Source organism: Daphnia pulex, chromosome 5 (assembly GCF_021134715.1).
Source record: "Daphnia pulex isolate KAP4 chromosome 5, ASM2113471v1".
Classification (NCBI taxonomy): Eukaryota; Metazoa; Arthropoda; class Branchiopoda; order Diplostraca; family Daphniidae; genus Daphnia; species Daphnia pulex.
This window is the reverse complement of record NC_060021.1, coordinates 4606828-4620632: the sequence shown is the minus strand read 5'-3', so window position 1 is coordinate 4620632 and position 13805 is coordinate 4606828. Positions and strand designations below refer to the sequence as shown.

At 36.1% G+C, this 13805-nt stretch overlaps 4 protein-coding genes across 5 annotated transcripts; 3 read left to right on the top strand and 1 right to left on the bottom strand.

The window, feature by feature from the left end:
• The first annotated feature begins 7593 nt into the window (after nt 1-7593).
• Nucleotides 7594-8080, top strand: LOC124193987. The gene is made up of 2 exons (XM_046587973.1): nt 7594-7857; nt 7920-8080. Exons 1-2 carry the CDS (start codon nt 7621-7623, stop codon nt 7998-8000), a joined length of 318 nt encoding a protein of 105 aa, XP_046443929.1. The 5' UTR covers nt 7594-7620; the 3' UTR covers nt 8001-8080.
• Nucleotides 8081-8513: 433 nt separating this feature from the next.
• On the top strand, nt 8514-9147 carry LOC124193339. Its single transcript, XM_046587105.1, has 2 exons — nt 8514-8777; nt 8840-9147. The coding sequence occupies exons 1-2, from the start codon at nt 8541-8543 to the stop codon at nt 8918-8920; spliced, it is 318 nt and encodes a 105-aa protein (XP_046443061.1). The 5' UTR covers nt 8514-8540; the 3' UTR covers nt 8921-9147.
• Nucleotides 9148-9387: 240 nt separating this feature from the next.
• LOC124193336 (kanadaptin-like) lies at nt 9388-12269 on the top strand. 2 transcript variants are annotated; one of them, XM_046587101.1, is made up of 7 exons: nt 9388-10182; nt 10256-10772; nt 10853-11039; nt 11130-11284; nt 11361-11534; nt 11593-11997; nt 12067-12269. In XM_046587101.1, the coding sequence occupies exons 1-7, from the start codon at nt 9713-9715 to the stop codon at nt 12205-12207; spliced, it is 2049 nt and encodes a 682-aa protein (XP_046443057.1). In that variant the 5' UTR covers nt 9388-9712; the 3' UTR covers nt 12208-12269. The 2 variants fall into 2 exon arrangements, with proteins under 2 accessions (XP_046443057.1, XP_046443058.1); XM_046587102.1 differs by having other exon boundaries at nt 9440-10182; nt 12070-12269.
• LOC124193338 (snRNA-activating protein complex subunit 1-like) lies at nt 12028-13730 on the bottom strand. Its single transcript, XM_046587104.1, has 6 exons — nt 13439-13730; nt 13189-13335; nt 12978-13131; nt 12745-12907; nt 12504-12659; nt 12028-12439 (listed from the first exon to the last, which is right to left on the bottom strand). The coding sequence occupies exons 1-6, from the start codon at nt 13576-13578 to the stop codon at nt 12315-12317; spliced, it is 885 nt and encodes a 294-aa protein (XP_046443060.1). The 5' UTR covers nt 13579-13730; the 3' UTR covers nt 12028-12314.
• Nucleotides 13731-13805: the final 75 nt, after the last annotated feature.

The window sequence follows — 13805 nt, the reverse complement described above, 5'->3', positions numbered from 1 at the left end:
AACTGTTCTTGACTAAACTGTTTCTTTTTAAAACTAGGCTTCTAGTCTGGGAAACTCTCTATGAGACGAAAACAATCAAAATTGCACAAAAATTCAAGAGTCACAGCATTCTAATTTTTTAATGACCGATATTATATTTAAAACTACTAAATAGAAAAGTCTTCGTAAAAGAAAAAAGGCCAAGTAAACTACTTCATGGCGGGAATAGGATTTATAAAAATAAGCGACTTAAAAACCTGAATGATATCTGGTTGCATACATCAGAAATTACACATTCACGGTCATTAAAGAGAACCTCTCTGCATGCCGGTGCTAGCCGGAATGAGACCTCCTTCTTTCGCCTTCGGCGGCCCTCTAGCGGACATTTACTTATCACTAAACACAAACAATCTAAGCAAACATATCAGAGTTGCCAGATTGATAAATCCACAGAGGCTCTTCGCATTGTATTCCCCTGACATTTCATTGATGATTCTAGCAACATAGTCTCGGGGGTTGTACGGAGAAGGGTTTATTACGGGTTCGAAATAAACCCTTCTCCGTACCATCCCAGTTTTTGAAGTTCTCCGTACCACCCTTTTGTTGAAATTCTCCGTACCACCCTATGTAAAGACCCTAGTGCACAACGAGGCTTACAAGCCTCCGCACATGGATTGCAATGAAATTAACGATTTAATCCTCACAAATAGCGGTTTATATACATTATTTCGTTTCCTTTTTAATTCTATTAAACCTTTTTATCGTTCTATCTAATTAAAAGTGCGATGCATTTACTATCGATTTCTAAGTATCGATAGTAAGTCTGGGTGGCATGGGTGCAAACAACAGAATTTGTTTATTTACGTTTTTTAAACGATGACGTATTTAGACGAAAGAGCTGTGCAGAAGCTCTGTAGGCATTAGTTACGAATAAAACTTTCGAAGGAATTGCTATAGGCAGCTTGAAGAATATCAAAGGGAGAAACAACGAATAATCGATCAACGAGTAAGAATACGCCAGGGGAAATCTAGTGCTAGGCTTGCTGGTCAACCTGAGTTGGCCTCAGGAGCGAGAGTTGTCAAGAGATGCTCAAAAGAAGTATCCATCTTGATATGGTCCATGTAAGTGTTACTTTTGTTCAACTATATTTCTTTTTTAAACAAGCTGTATTTAACTTGGTGTTTTCTTGCATGTTTATAGACCAAGTACTTGAAACGGAAGACCCAAAATCCCAAGAAGTCAGACAGTGGAAATCCTAGCAATCAGACTAAGCGATTAAATAGTCTTCATGACAAGCATGTGCTGGTGTCATTGAATAATCATTTTCATTCCATTGTCTTATTTGATTTGTGTGAAGATCAAACAGATTTCGTGCAGTGTAAAATGGTGTAAGTTTTTCAATGAAAGTGCTGTAATCTCAGGTAGTTCACTGGTAATCCAGAGACGTAATGTTAAGTTTAAAATGTTTATTTCAACCAAAATTATATTTGTATAGATATCCAAAGAAGGCGCGTATTGACAAGATAATTTTGATCGTCCTAAACTCCTAATGAGAAGGGTGTTATCGTGATGCAACCAGATTTAGATATATAGTATTCCCGTGACACACTTGGTTCAGGTAAAGGTTATTTTGCAGGAATCGATAGCAATAACATCGCACTTTTAATTAGATAGAACAATAAAAAGGTTTAATAATTAATAGAATTGAAAAGGAAATTAAATATTGTTATTGTACCGCTATTTGTGAGGATTCAGCCGTTTATTTCATTGTAATCCATGTGCGGAGGCTTGTAAGCCTCGTTGTGCACTAGGGTCTTTACATAGGGTGGTACGGAGAATTTTAACAATAGGGTGGTACGGAGAACTTCAAAAACTGGGGTGGTACGAAGAAGGGTTTATTTCGAACGCGTAATAAACCCTTCTCTGTACACCCCCCCCCCCCAAGACCAGTCTGGATTCTAGTAAAATTAGCGTTAAAGCTCATTCGCTCGTTAAATAGCTTAAAAGAGCATGGAATCCGATGGAATCTTCATCATCATGTCAAATTGATAGACTTTTGCCTACGGTTTTGAGACACCATCATATATCTCAATATCTGCTTCAAGCGTCTTGTCTGGAGACAAGACGGCAACTCTAGAATACCAGTAGGACAATTATTTGGTTAGTATTAAATGTTATGATGTTTTACGATTAGGCCTACCATGAAAATTTTTGGTTCAGCACCAGCATTCAGTCTCCATCTGGAATAAGGGTAAAAGTCACTGAGAAGATATTCCCCTTTTTAACGTCACATTCTTCGAAATGCTGACTACAAATCATAGATTTACTGAATTTTGCATTTGGAATTAACTCTTTCCATCGAATAGAACTATTTGGGGGAACAGAAAAAAAGCGATATCTTATTTCCTGCACTAAGTAATAAACAATTTGTAAATATGCAGTTCTTATTAAAATAACAGGGCACTTACCATTGTCATTTGGTTTCCAACAAGGCACAAGACACCATTTAAAAAAATTAGTGATTGTAAAAATAAATTCAAAGTTACTAGCTAGATGGATAACTAGATGGAGGAAGTAGGAGGCGGAATATAGTTTGCTGGAGGGGTGGTTTACAGACCCCGTAAATCGTCTCTGAGAGAATTATTCCCCGCCATATGGATGCAGTAACCATAGGTTTGATGACTGTCATAACATTGTTTTTTATATCGTTTAGAAATAAAATACTCCAGTTTGTCGAATTCTGTTGTTCATTTTAATTATTTTTCATTTTGTCATTTTGTCAGAGCCATTAAGGGGGAGGTCAGTCAGTTCCATAAGAAAATTTAACCTGGGTTCCGCGATTCAGTTTTTCCGAGCTCCCCTTTTTTTCCCTCCTCCTACTTTTGAATTGCTACGAAAAAATCCTGCTATCTCGTGGCCGAATAAAAAATTTGTAGCAATTACAATTTTTTTTCTGCAGCGTTTGAGGTCTCGTGGGTGGAAGCTATGGCGACATGGCCGTTGCAAAACCTAAACGTATTTACTGCTTTATTTGTGGAAGTGTATAAGAAAACAAAAGAGAAAAATGTGCACTGTTTTGTGTCCCAAAAGGCAAACTCAAAGAATGGTCAGTGGCAATAGGTAGTAACAAGCTTAAACAAATGTCAAGACTGTGTGATGCACACTTCTTGGAAGAGGATATCATCAAAGGAAAGTTAATGGTGGGAAGCTTTTACCCAGAAAAATGGCACCTAAGAAAAAATGCTGTTCCCAAATTGCTACTAAGTAATAACTTGTAATTTATTAATGTTTTCATTTCAGTAATTATCTTCTTTAATACAGTTCAAGGTCTACAGCCTTCCTTACGGAAACCTCTTCAAACTTTGAATGGACAAAACCCAAGAGTGCTTGGAAAAAAGAAATCATTACAGATTACTACGGTATTAAAACTTCCTTTTTGTTTATTTAAGTGTTGTATGACATATCATTTTTAACAGACTGTTCAACATACTACAAAGGATAACGAAAATGTTGTTCCAATCAACCACTGCAGCACAAATTCAAGTGTGTACATCATTTACAAACATGTTCTATCCCTGTAATGCAACTTTTTACTTCATAAACACAGATATTGGATGTGCTACTAATGTGATGTTGAATCAACCACAAACAGAATGCCTACGTGAAGACAGAAGAAATGGTAGCTGCATGGTTATTGAAGAAACAAATGATAATGCTGTGGTAATTTAAAAATGTTACTCTCTCATGTCTTACTCTCTCATGTCATACTCTCTCCTCTCATACTCTCTCATCTCATACTCTCTCATCTCATACTCTCTCATCTCATACTCTCTCATCTCATGTCATAATTATGTAAATTTTCAGATTTATTCACTTACAAAGGATAATGATGTCGTTGATGCTATTAACCACTCACGTAAGTACTCCATTTATAAACATGTGTAATCCCAATAATACAAAATTATTAGTTTATATTTACAGATCATGGATGTGGTTCAAATCCTTTGTGGCTGAATATACAAGAATCAGAATGCTCAGTTGAATCCCTTTGCATGGATATTCAAGAAACAAATGATACCGCTTTGGTAAATGAAACAATCACGACTGACACGTCACCGGTTTATTCACCTACCGAGGACCTCGTTACTGTTGTAACAAGTAGTCAATCCAGCACACTGCCAGGTGAGTACTTAATTAACTATTCCTTTAACACACCAACGTAACAAACTTTTTGTATCAATACAGATCTTGGATGTGTTTTAAATCCTTTGTCGCTGAATGCAAAAGAATTAGAATGATCTGGTGCATCCCTAAGTGATAGTTGTTGCATGGATATTGAAGAAACAAATGATACCGCTTTGGTAAATGACACAATCACGACTGACACGTCACCGGTTTATTCACCCTTCGAGGACCTTACAAGAACTTATGGATATCTACAACTTGCAACTATTCAAATGTTTGAATTTTTTAAAAAGGTAGAATCATTAGTAGATAAGCATTTTTCTAACAATGATCGCATATAAGATATGCTTTTGAACAAGTAATTTATGAAATTGGTTCTCTACATTTAATACCCCTTTCATGTGATGATCATCCCGAAGTTCTATCATTTTTAATAATGGAATGTGTCCAAATTCGTTTTTATTTCGAATCTTAACGATTCAGAGATCTCAATTTAGCTAAAATTAAAACCGCTGTACATACGCGTAATAAAATAAAAAAAAATTAATTCAAAATAATTGAAAATGAAAATTGAAACGTACCAAGGACAAAGGACACACCAGTGCTGTGTCCTTTTAAGTTCTTGCAATCATAAACATTCTTGAAAAGACAATTTGCTCTGTCAACAACCATTCTTGGTAAGTTAATATGAACAGCCATGTTTCTTATTTCTTTTAAACCATTGACAAGAGTTGGGTCTGAGTTGCGGAAGCAGCCCATCTGAATAAAAAAACAATTACAGAAGTTAGGTTTACAGGATGACAGTTTTGGAAATCTTCTTCAAAATCACTGGGCTCAAACATTGTTGTAAGATTTGTCTCCTTCAGGAGAGTGTTTTCTGCCTCACCAACTTATGAAGGAACCGCATTATCTGCTTCATAACAGAATGCTAGCCATTCTAAGCCAACATCTTCCACTATAGAGAAGACAGAATAAAAATTAGCCAGGAATAGTACATATTGAAACAGTCTGAGCAATAATAAGCATCAGCGCGATAATAAGAATCAATCAACAGGGCATTGGGATGAGAAGGGCAATAAATTCCAATCCAAAAACCACCTCCTAATGACATTATTCCTAACAAAATACTTTAATTTGCAATTCGTAGAAAGATAGTACGAACAGTAACAGGCAACAGCACGAACAGTAACACAAAACGTCACAAACTTAATTTGATAGTTTGTCACCAGCGTTGTTATAGGAAACGGCAGCATTGGGTAACTGATTGATTCTTTTGCTCAGACCTTCAGACATCAACAGAAAACAAAAAAGGAAAAAATGACTTTTCCATTCAACATCCGTTGAACGGGGATCGCCATGAAGCGCAACGCAACGCACAATGACAAAGGGTAGCCGGCATTGCCTTTCGAATTAAAGAAATGTCAAACTCGTTTTTCTGGCAATGTCACAGAGAAACTTCAAGCGCTTTTTATTTAAATTACTTAGTTTAAACTTAAATTTTACCCTTAATAGTTAATTAAGGGTACGGAGGTACGGAGAAGGGGGGGGGGGGCACATCACTCTTCATTCTGAGTTCAACAGTTGGTCTGTTACGTTCGAGCTACTTAGTTGAAAAATGTTTCTAACGGATTTGGAAATTTCGCAAGTTAATTCACTAATCGCTGGACCAATGGCGATGAAGCACCTAAGCAATGAGTAAGAGGGCGCAAAATCAGCAAAAACGGCTCTGGAACAAGCAATGTATTCCAGAGAAGTGCTTTACGTTTTGCGAGACCATTGCCCGAATTACGTTAAATCGGAAACGTGGACTGTGGTTTGTGAAATAATCCATAACCCAGATTACTTCACTGGGGTAAATATATAAAAAAGGTTGATAAGTTAATGACCAAACTATCTAATCTTTAATCCTAACAGGAAAATCCATTGAAAGAAGGTGAATGGAAACTGAAGAGAGGTCGTTTTCTGATGAAAGCCGCTTCGATCATGTACGTCTAAAGGATGCCCGAGCCATGGATGTAGAATCCAAAAAAATGGATCTTTTCAAAAATATTTTCAAAAACAAGCCCAAGCGTCGAGGCAACAAACAGAGAAATCGACGTGTCCGTCGCAAAAACCAGAAGCTTAACAAGAAAAAGGTTAAAAAAAATTATAACTTATCTCTCGAGTAATTTTGTTTTTAAATAGGGTTAATTTTTTTTTACTCTACACTACAAGCATTATTTCGATCGACTTCTGTCTCTAAGACAGACTATAAATTTTTAAGGTATATTAACTTTCTATAACTAAATTAACTAACTATAACTATAACTAACTAACTTAACTTTCTAATTGCAGCTTATCAAAAATTCTATTGCACCGTCAGGCTGACGGTGTAATGTGTATTTAAATGTGTGTATTTAAATTACTTAGTTTAAACTTAAATTTTACCCTTAATAGTTAATTAAGGGTACGGAGGTACGGAGAAGGGGGGGGGGCACATCACTCTTCATTCTGAGTTCAACAGTTGGTCTGTTACGTTCGAGCTACTTAGTTGAAAAATGTTTCTAACGGATTTGGAAATTTCGCAAGTTGATTCACTAATCGCTGGACCAATGGTGATGAAGCACCTAACCAACAAGTTAGAGGGCGCAAAATCAGCAAAAACGGCTCTGGAACAAGCAATGTATTCCAGAGAAGTGCTTTACGTTTTGCGAGACCATTGCCCGAATTACGTTAAATCGGAAACGTGGACTGTGGTTTGTGAAATAATTCATAACCCAGATTACTTCACTGGGGTAAATATAAAAAAAAGGATAATAAGTTAATGACCAAACTATCTAATCTTTAATCCTAACAGGAAAAGCCATTGAAAGAAGGTGAATGGAAACTGAAGAGAGGTCGTTTTCTGATGAAAGCCGCTTCGATCATGTACGTCTAAAGGATGCCCGAGCCATGGATGTAGAATCCAAAAAAATTAATCTTTTCAAAAATATTTTCAAAAACAAGCCCAAGCGTCGAGGCAACAAACAGGGAAATCGACGTGTCCGTCGCAAAAACCAGAAGCTTAACAAGAAAAAGGTAAAAAAAAAATTATAACTTATCTCTCGAGTAATTTTTTTTAAATAGGGTTAATTTTTTTTAACTCTACACTACAAGCATTATTTCGATCGACTTCTGTCTCTAAGACAGACTATAAATTTTTAAGGTATATTAACTTTCTATAACTAAATTAACTAACTATAACTATAACTAACTAACTTAACTTTCTAATTGCAGCTTATCAAAAATTCTATTACACCGTCAGGCTGACGGTGTAATGTGTATTTAAATGTGTGTATTTAAATTACTTAGTTTAAACTTAAATTTTACCCTTAATAGTTAATTAAGGGTACGGAGGTACGGAGAAGGGGGGCACATCACTCTTCATTCTGAGTTCAACAGTTGGTCTGTTACGTTCGAGCTACTTAGTTGAAAAAATGTTTCTAACGGATTTGGAAATTTCGCAAGTTGATTCACTAATCGCTGGACCAATGGTGATGAAGCACCTAAGCAATAAGTTAGAGGGCGCAAAATCAGCAAAAACGGCTCTGGAACAAGCAATGTATTCCAGAGAAGTGCTTTACGTTTTACGAGACCATTGCCCGAATTACGTTAAATCGGAAACGTGGACTGTGGTTTGTGAAATAATCCATAACCCAGATTACTTCACTGGGGTAAATATAAAAAAAAGGTTAATAAGTTAATGACCAAACTATCTAATCTTTAATCCTAACAGGAAAAGCCATTGAAAGAAGGTGAATGGAAACTGAAGAGAGGTCGTTTTCTGATGAAAGCCGCTTCGATCATGTACGTCTAAAGGATGCCCGAGCCATGGATGTAGAATCCAAAAAAATGGATCTTTTCAAAAATATTTTCAAAAACAAGCCCAAGCGTCGAGGCAACAAACAGAGAAATCGACGTGTCCGTCGCAAAAACCAGAAGCTTAACAAGGAAAAGGTAAAAAAAAAATTATAACTTATCTCTCGAGAAATTTTTTTTTTAAATAGGGTTAATTTTTTTTAACTCTACACTACAAGCATTATTTCGATCGACTTCTGTCTCTAAGACAGACTATAAATTTTTAAGGTATATTAACTTTCTATAACTAAATTAACTAACTATAACTATAACTAACTAACTTAACTTTCTAATTGCAGCTTATCAAAAATTCTATTACACCGTCAGGCTGACGGTGTAATGTGTATTTAAATGTGTGTATTTAAATTACTTAGTTTAAACTTAAATTTTACCCTTAATAGTTAATTAAGGGTACGGAGGTACGGAGAAGGGGGGCACATCACTCTTCATTCTGAGTTCAACAGTTGGTCTGTTACGTTCGAGCTACTTAGTTGAAAAAATGTTTCTAACGGATTTGGAAATTTCGCAAGTTGATTCACTAATCGCTGGACCAATGGTGATGAAGCACCTAAGCAATAAGTTAGAGGGCGCAAAATCAGCAAAAACGGCTCTGGAACAAGCAATGTATTCCAGAGAAGTGCTTTACGTTTTACGAGACCATTGCCCGAATTACGTTAAATCGGAAACGTGGACTGTGGTTTGTGAAATAATCCATAACCCAGATTACTTCACTGGGGTAAATATAAAAAAAAGGTTAATAAGTTAATGACCAAACTATCTAATCTTTAATCCTAACAGGAAAAGCCATTGAAAGAAGGTGAATGGAAACTGAAGAGAGGTCGTTTTCTGATGAAAGCCGCTTCGATCATGTACGTCTAAAGGATGCCCGAGCCATGGATGTAGAATCCAAAAAAATGGATCTTTTCAAAAATATTTTCAAAAACAAGCCCAAGCGTCGAGGCAACAAACAGAGAAATCGACGTGTCCGTCGCAAAAACCAGAAGCTTAACAAGGAAAAGGTAAAAAAAAAATTATAACTTATCTCTCGAGTAATTTTTTTTTTAAATAGGGTTAATTTTTTTTAACTCTACACTACAAGCATTATTTCGATCGACTTCTGTCTCTAAGACAGACTATAAATTTTTAAGGTATATTAACTTTCTATAACTAAATTAACTAACTATAACTATAACTAACTAACTTAACTTTCTAATTGCAGCTTATCAAAAATTCTATTGCACCGTCAGGCTGACGGTGCTCGAATGAGGTTTTGCGCTATTGCACCGTCAGGCCGATAGGGGCGCTCTGACGGCTGACGGCTGGGGTACCCTCCCCTATTCTGACGGCTGGAGCTGCTACCCCTTCCTGACGGCTGGGGTACCGTACCCTCCCCCTCCCCAATTTTTGGGACCGTTTCGGCGGTTTCGCACCACTGTTTCGCGTTTTAGGAGTTTCGCGTTCCGCCGTTTCGCTTCGCGTTTTAGTAACACCCAAGTTTTAGTTTATTAGAAATTTAGAACTAACTGGAAGGGACCTATGAAGTAGGAAATTCAAGATCTAGTTTGTTATTCAGTTCATTATGTCAGCGTTGAGCTCAAATTTTTGTCCATAGATTAAGCATCCCCCTCTCTATCTATACCTGTGCAGTTATCAAAGTTGAAGTTTTAAGAAATGGATGACGTCGCAGAGGTCTTTAAATGCACGGAAAAAAATGGGACTATTCTTCCAGTTTTCAAGAAACCTGTCATTATTGGAAGGAGACCAGGCACGAAAGCATCAGTAAAACCAATTAATCGTCTAACAGACAATCTCGATATAGATTCGAAGCAAGATGTAAACTCTTCTGCAGATGATAATGTGAAGAAAGAAAATGATGTGGTCATAAAAAATTCTACAAAGAAATTGGAGTTGGAAGATAAAATCAGTTCGAATAAATCAACTTTGGTTTCTGCTCAAAGTTGCAACTTAAACTATGTTGCTCCATCTACATCTTCTATCTGTCAATTACCTTATCAGCTTGAAGTTTTAAAGGATGGTGTGATCATACAAAGTGAGAATCTGCAGTTTAAGCAGAAACCTTTTTATGTTTTTGGTAGACTACCTACATGTGATTTTGTTCTGCAACATCCATCAATTTCCAGGTAATTTTTTTAGATGAATGAAATTGTAATCAATTGTTATTTTCTATTTTGCTGTTTATTCAACTGTTTCCAGATATCATACTGTTTTACAGTATAAAATTGATGATGAACGGGGTGATTCAGGATGGTTTTTGTTTGATCTTGGAAGCACCCATGGAACTTTCCTAAATAAACAACAGATTCCTCCAAAAGTATACTGCCGTCTACATACTGGCCATGTCTTCAAATTCGGAGTATCTTCAAGGTTGTTTATCCTTCAAGGTCCAGAAGAAGACCAAGAAGCTGTTTCTGAATTAAGTGTTACCCAGCTTAAGGAAATGAAACTTAAAAGAGAATTGTCAATTGACAAACTTGATAACCAACACTCATTTAATGACAAATGTGGCGTTTCTACTGCTTCTGTGCCTCCTTCAACTAGCAGTGGTATTAACTGGGGAATGAGAGAGGACGCTGAAGACGAAAATCCTTTGGCTGAAAATCCATTCGCTTTAGCCGACGACTTTCAGTTAGATGAAACTCTGTATTTGGATGACCCTAAGAAAACCCTTCGTGGGTGGTTTGAAAGAGAAGGTTATGAACTTGAATACAAGGTGCATAACTTTACATTTTATTAGAATAATTTTACTAATGTTCTGCTATAATTAACATGTCATTTTCTGTGCATATGTAGGTAGAAGAAAAGAATTATGCTCATTTTATTTGTCGCGTTGAATTACCCATTGACTCCGCCAGCGGAGCACCGATCGTTGCAGAAGCTTCGGTTAAAGGTGGAAAGAAAAAAGAAGCCGTAGTCCAATGTGCCTTGGAAGCTTGCCGTTTACTTGATCGTCATGGGATGTTACGGCAGTCTAAACATGGTAAATTTCTTAGTTTGTAATAACTTGTCTTATATTTCTTATGCTATTCTCTATATTTCTTATTTTATTATTACTTGTTATATTTCCTAGAGAGTAAAAGTCGTCGAAAAAAGCGTAATTTTGATGATGACTATTATTCCAGTGACGAAGATACGTTTCTGGATAGAACTGGAACTGTTGAACGGAAGAGACAAGCCCGGATGAAAGAGCAAACGTCAGATGTTGTGGAGACTTATGAGAGCTTGGTAAGTCAGCGACAATTCGTCCTCTCATCACTTATGTTTTGTTTTTCACCTTTACTTGAAAATTATTTTTTCGCAGTCACTTAAATATAAAGACGTATTAAAGGAGGTCGCAGACATCCAGCACACTTTAACTAGAATGACTGCTGCAACACGGAATCCAGCAAAAATCGATATCGATGATGTCGACGCCTACATGGAAGCTCTACAATCCTACGAATCGAGCAACAAAAAGTCAGCTGCAACCCTTAGAGTAATGATTTAGTTTCAACTATTATAAATAGCCGATCAAATAACAATTTGAATTTCAGCTTAAACTAGGCGAACTCCAAAGAGAAGAGACAAGGTTAAAAGCTTTACTTAAGATTGCGCGACCTGCTGTCCTTTCTTCATCTGAAATACTTTCTGTGAACACAGTAACGGAAAGCAGAGTGGAAAGCAAATTAAAGGTCTTGTCACAGGAAAAACTCGAACGTGAAGTCGACTCAGAAAAAAGTGTCAGTTCTGAACCCGTTTTAACGGTGCCCGTAGTTTCGGTGATTTCCTCAGAGGATGGGATTCCTGGTTCTGATGTATCAAAAAAACATCTACCAAATCTAAAAGAAGAAACTCTATTAGAAGCTCCCACCTGTGAAGTTGATCAATTCAGCGAAGGGAAAAGTAATAACGAAAAAATTGGCTTAGTGATCAGAAAAAAGAGGAAAAAGGACCTAAAGGTACACATTTTTATAACTATTAACATTGAATATCGGGATAATTTTTGTATATTTTTTTTATTGTGTAAGAAGGTTGAAAGCGTAAAATCAACCGCCAACACAAGCTCAAATAGCTACATTACAGATGACTCGAAATACGCCATGTGGACACCTCCAGAAAATCAGAGTGGTGATGGGAAAACTTCATTGAACAGAAAATACGGTTACTGAGTTTTGGGTTTATTTTCGAATGATTGTTCAACCCTATGAGAAATAAAAAAAATTTCCTTCAATGTATTTTTTACGAAAATTTTATTTTTAATAATGATTTGATCAGTTCAGTGGTCTCGCTTAGATTTCGATGATTTCCTGGCCGAGTCGATAGATGTAACATCTACAGGCATACGACGTGATCGGCTTTGAGACTGAAACGAAGAATTCACTATTCTTCTTCGAATAACACCTGCAAAACGTTAAAAAATTATGAAATGCCTTAAATTTAACATTAGGGGGAATATCAATAATACCTTGATTTACTTCTTCAGCAACGCTCGTAGGTTTTCCTTGCTTGGTACCATTGTTTTTTATTTTAGCAATATCGGACTTGAACGCATCTATAATTGCCTGAATTTCAGAGGGAAAATTCTTACTGGGAGCAGCAGATGAAGAAGTTGTTACAAATCCTAATACAATTACATGGATCCAGTATACTCTTAGTTAAATGTTGAATATTACTTAAGAAACTAATTATTGCTATAGAAATTTTACCTGCTATCTGAGGCTTTAACTCTTCGTATTTAGAGTGCAAAAGATCTACATTTCTTAGACTATTTGATGACAAACCCTCACATCCAATCAATCTACATTCATTCTCATCCATTGCATTTCCAACGTCTTCTTCAGACTGGCATTTTTTATTCATTTGGATATACTATATTTTTAAATAATTTAATAAATTAAATGATTATTTTTGTTTTACTTTCATCTTTCTATTACTGTACCTTGTTTGGTGTACTGCAAGCACAGAACAAAAACGCTTCAGCAATAAAAAGTTTCTGGAAAATAAATTCAGCATCCATATTATTCTGTTCTTTCAATTCACAAGTGAAGTTCATGAACTCCTTGAATTCACTTAGAGTTAAACGAATTTTGGATCTAATAAATAGTTGGAAGGGTCAAGAATTTTCACAGTAAATAGTTTAACGGACATACTTGGATTTTTGAGTAAAGTACAATCCATACATAAGGTAAAGTCCTCCAACCCTGGATGCAAACTCCTTATTTACATTCAAAATTATAGCTTTTGCAATAGCTAACAGTTCACTTGCAAGAAGTGGCAGTTCTTCCGAACTCCTTCCACTACATCAAGAAAGATTTTTTAATGAAGGTGTAATTAAATATATCAAAACCAAATGTTAGCAAAGCGAAAATTATTGTACGATCTTCAAACTTTTCGACGTACCAAAATATAAGTTCAAAATGTGATGCTTTCCATACACGTGCAAAGTCAGCAAAGCTCAAACTCTCTGACTGTGAAAATTTTTCAACCAATATATCACAATCATTAGCACTTCCGATGGCAACAATAGCATCGTCCAACATTTTGATTTCCAAACACAATTAACGTGTGAATAATCTAATCTTTATTAAAGAAACACACGTACGGCACGTATCAACGTTTGTTCTCTTTTTGTAATTGTAAATAACAATAACTTGATATTAAAGAAGGCCCACGCATTGGCGCAATATTCGACATTTCAAGATGTAAAAAATTAAATCAACGCAGTCAATAGGTGGCGTTCGCCGTTGGATTCTCTGCCTGACTCTCC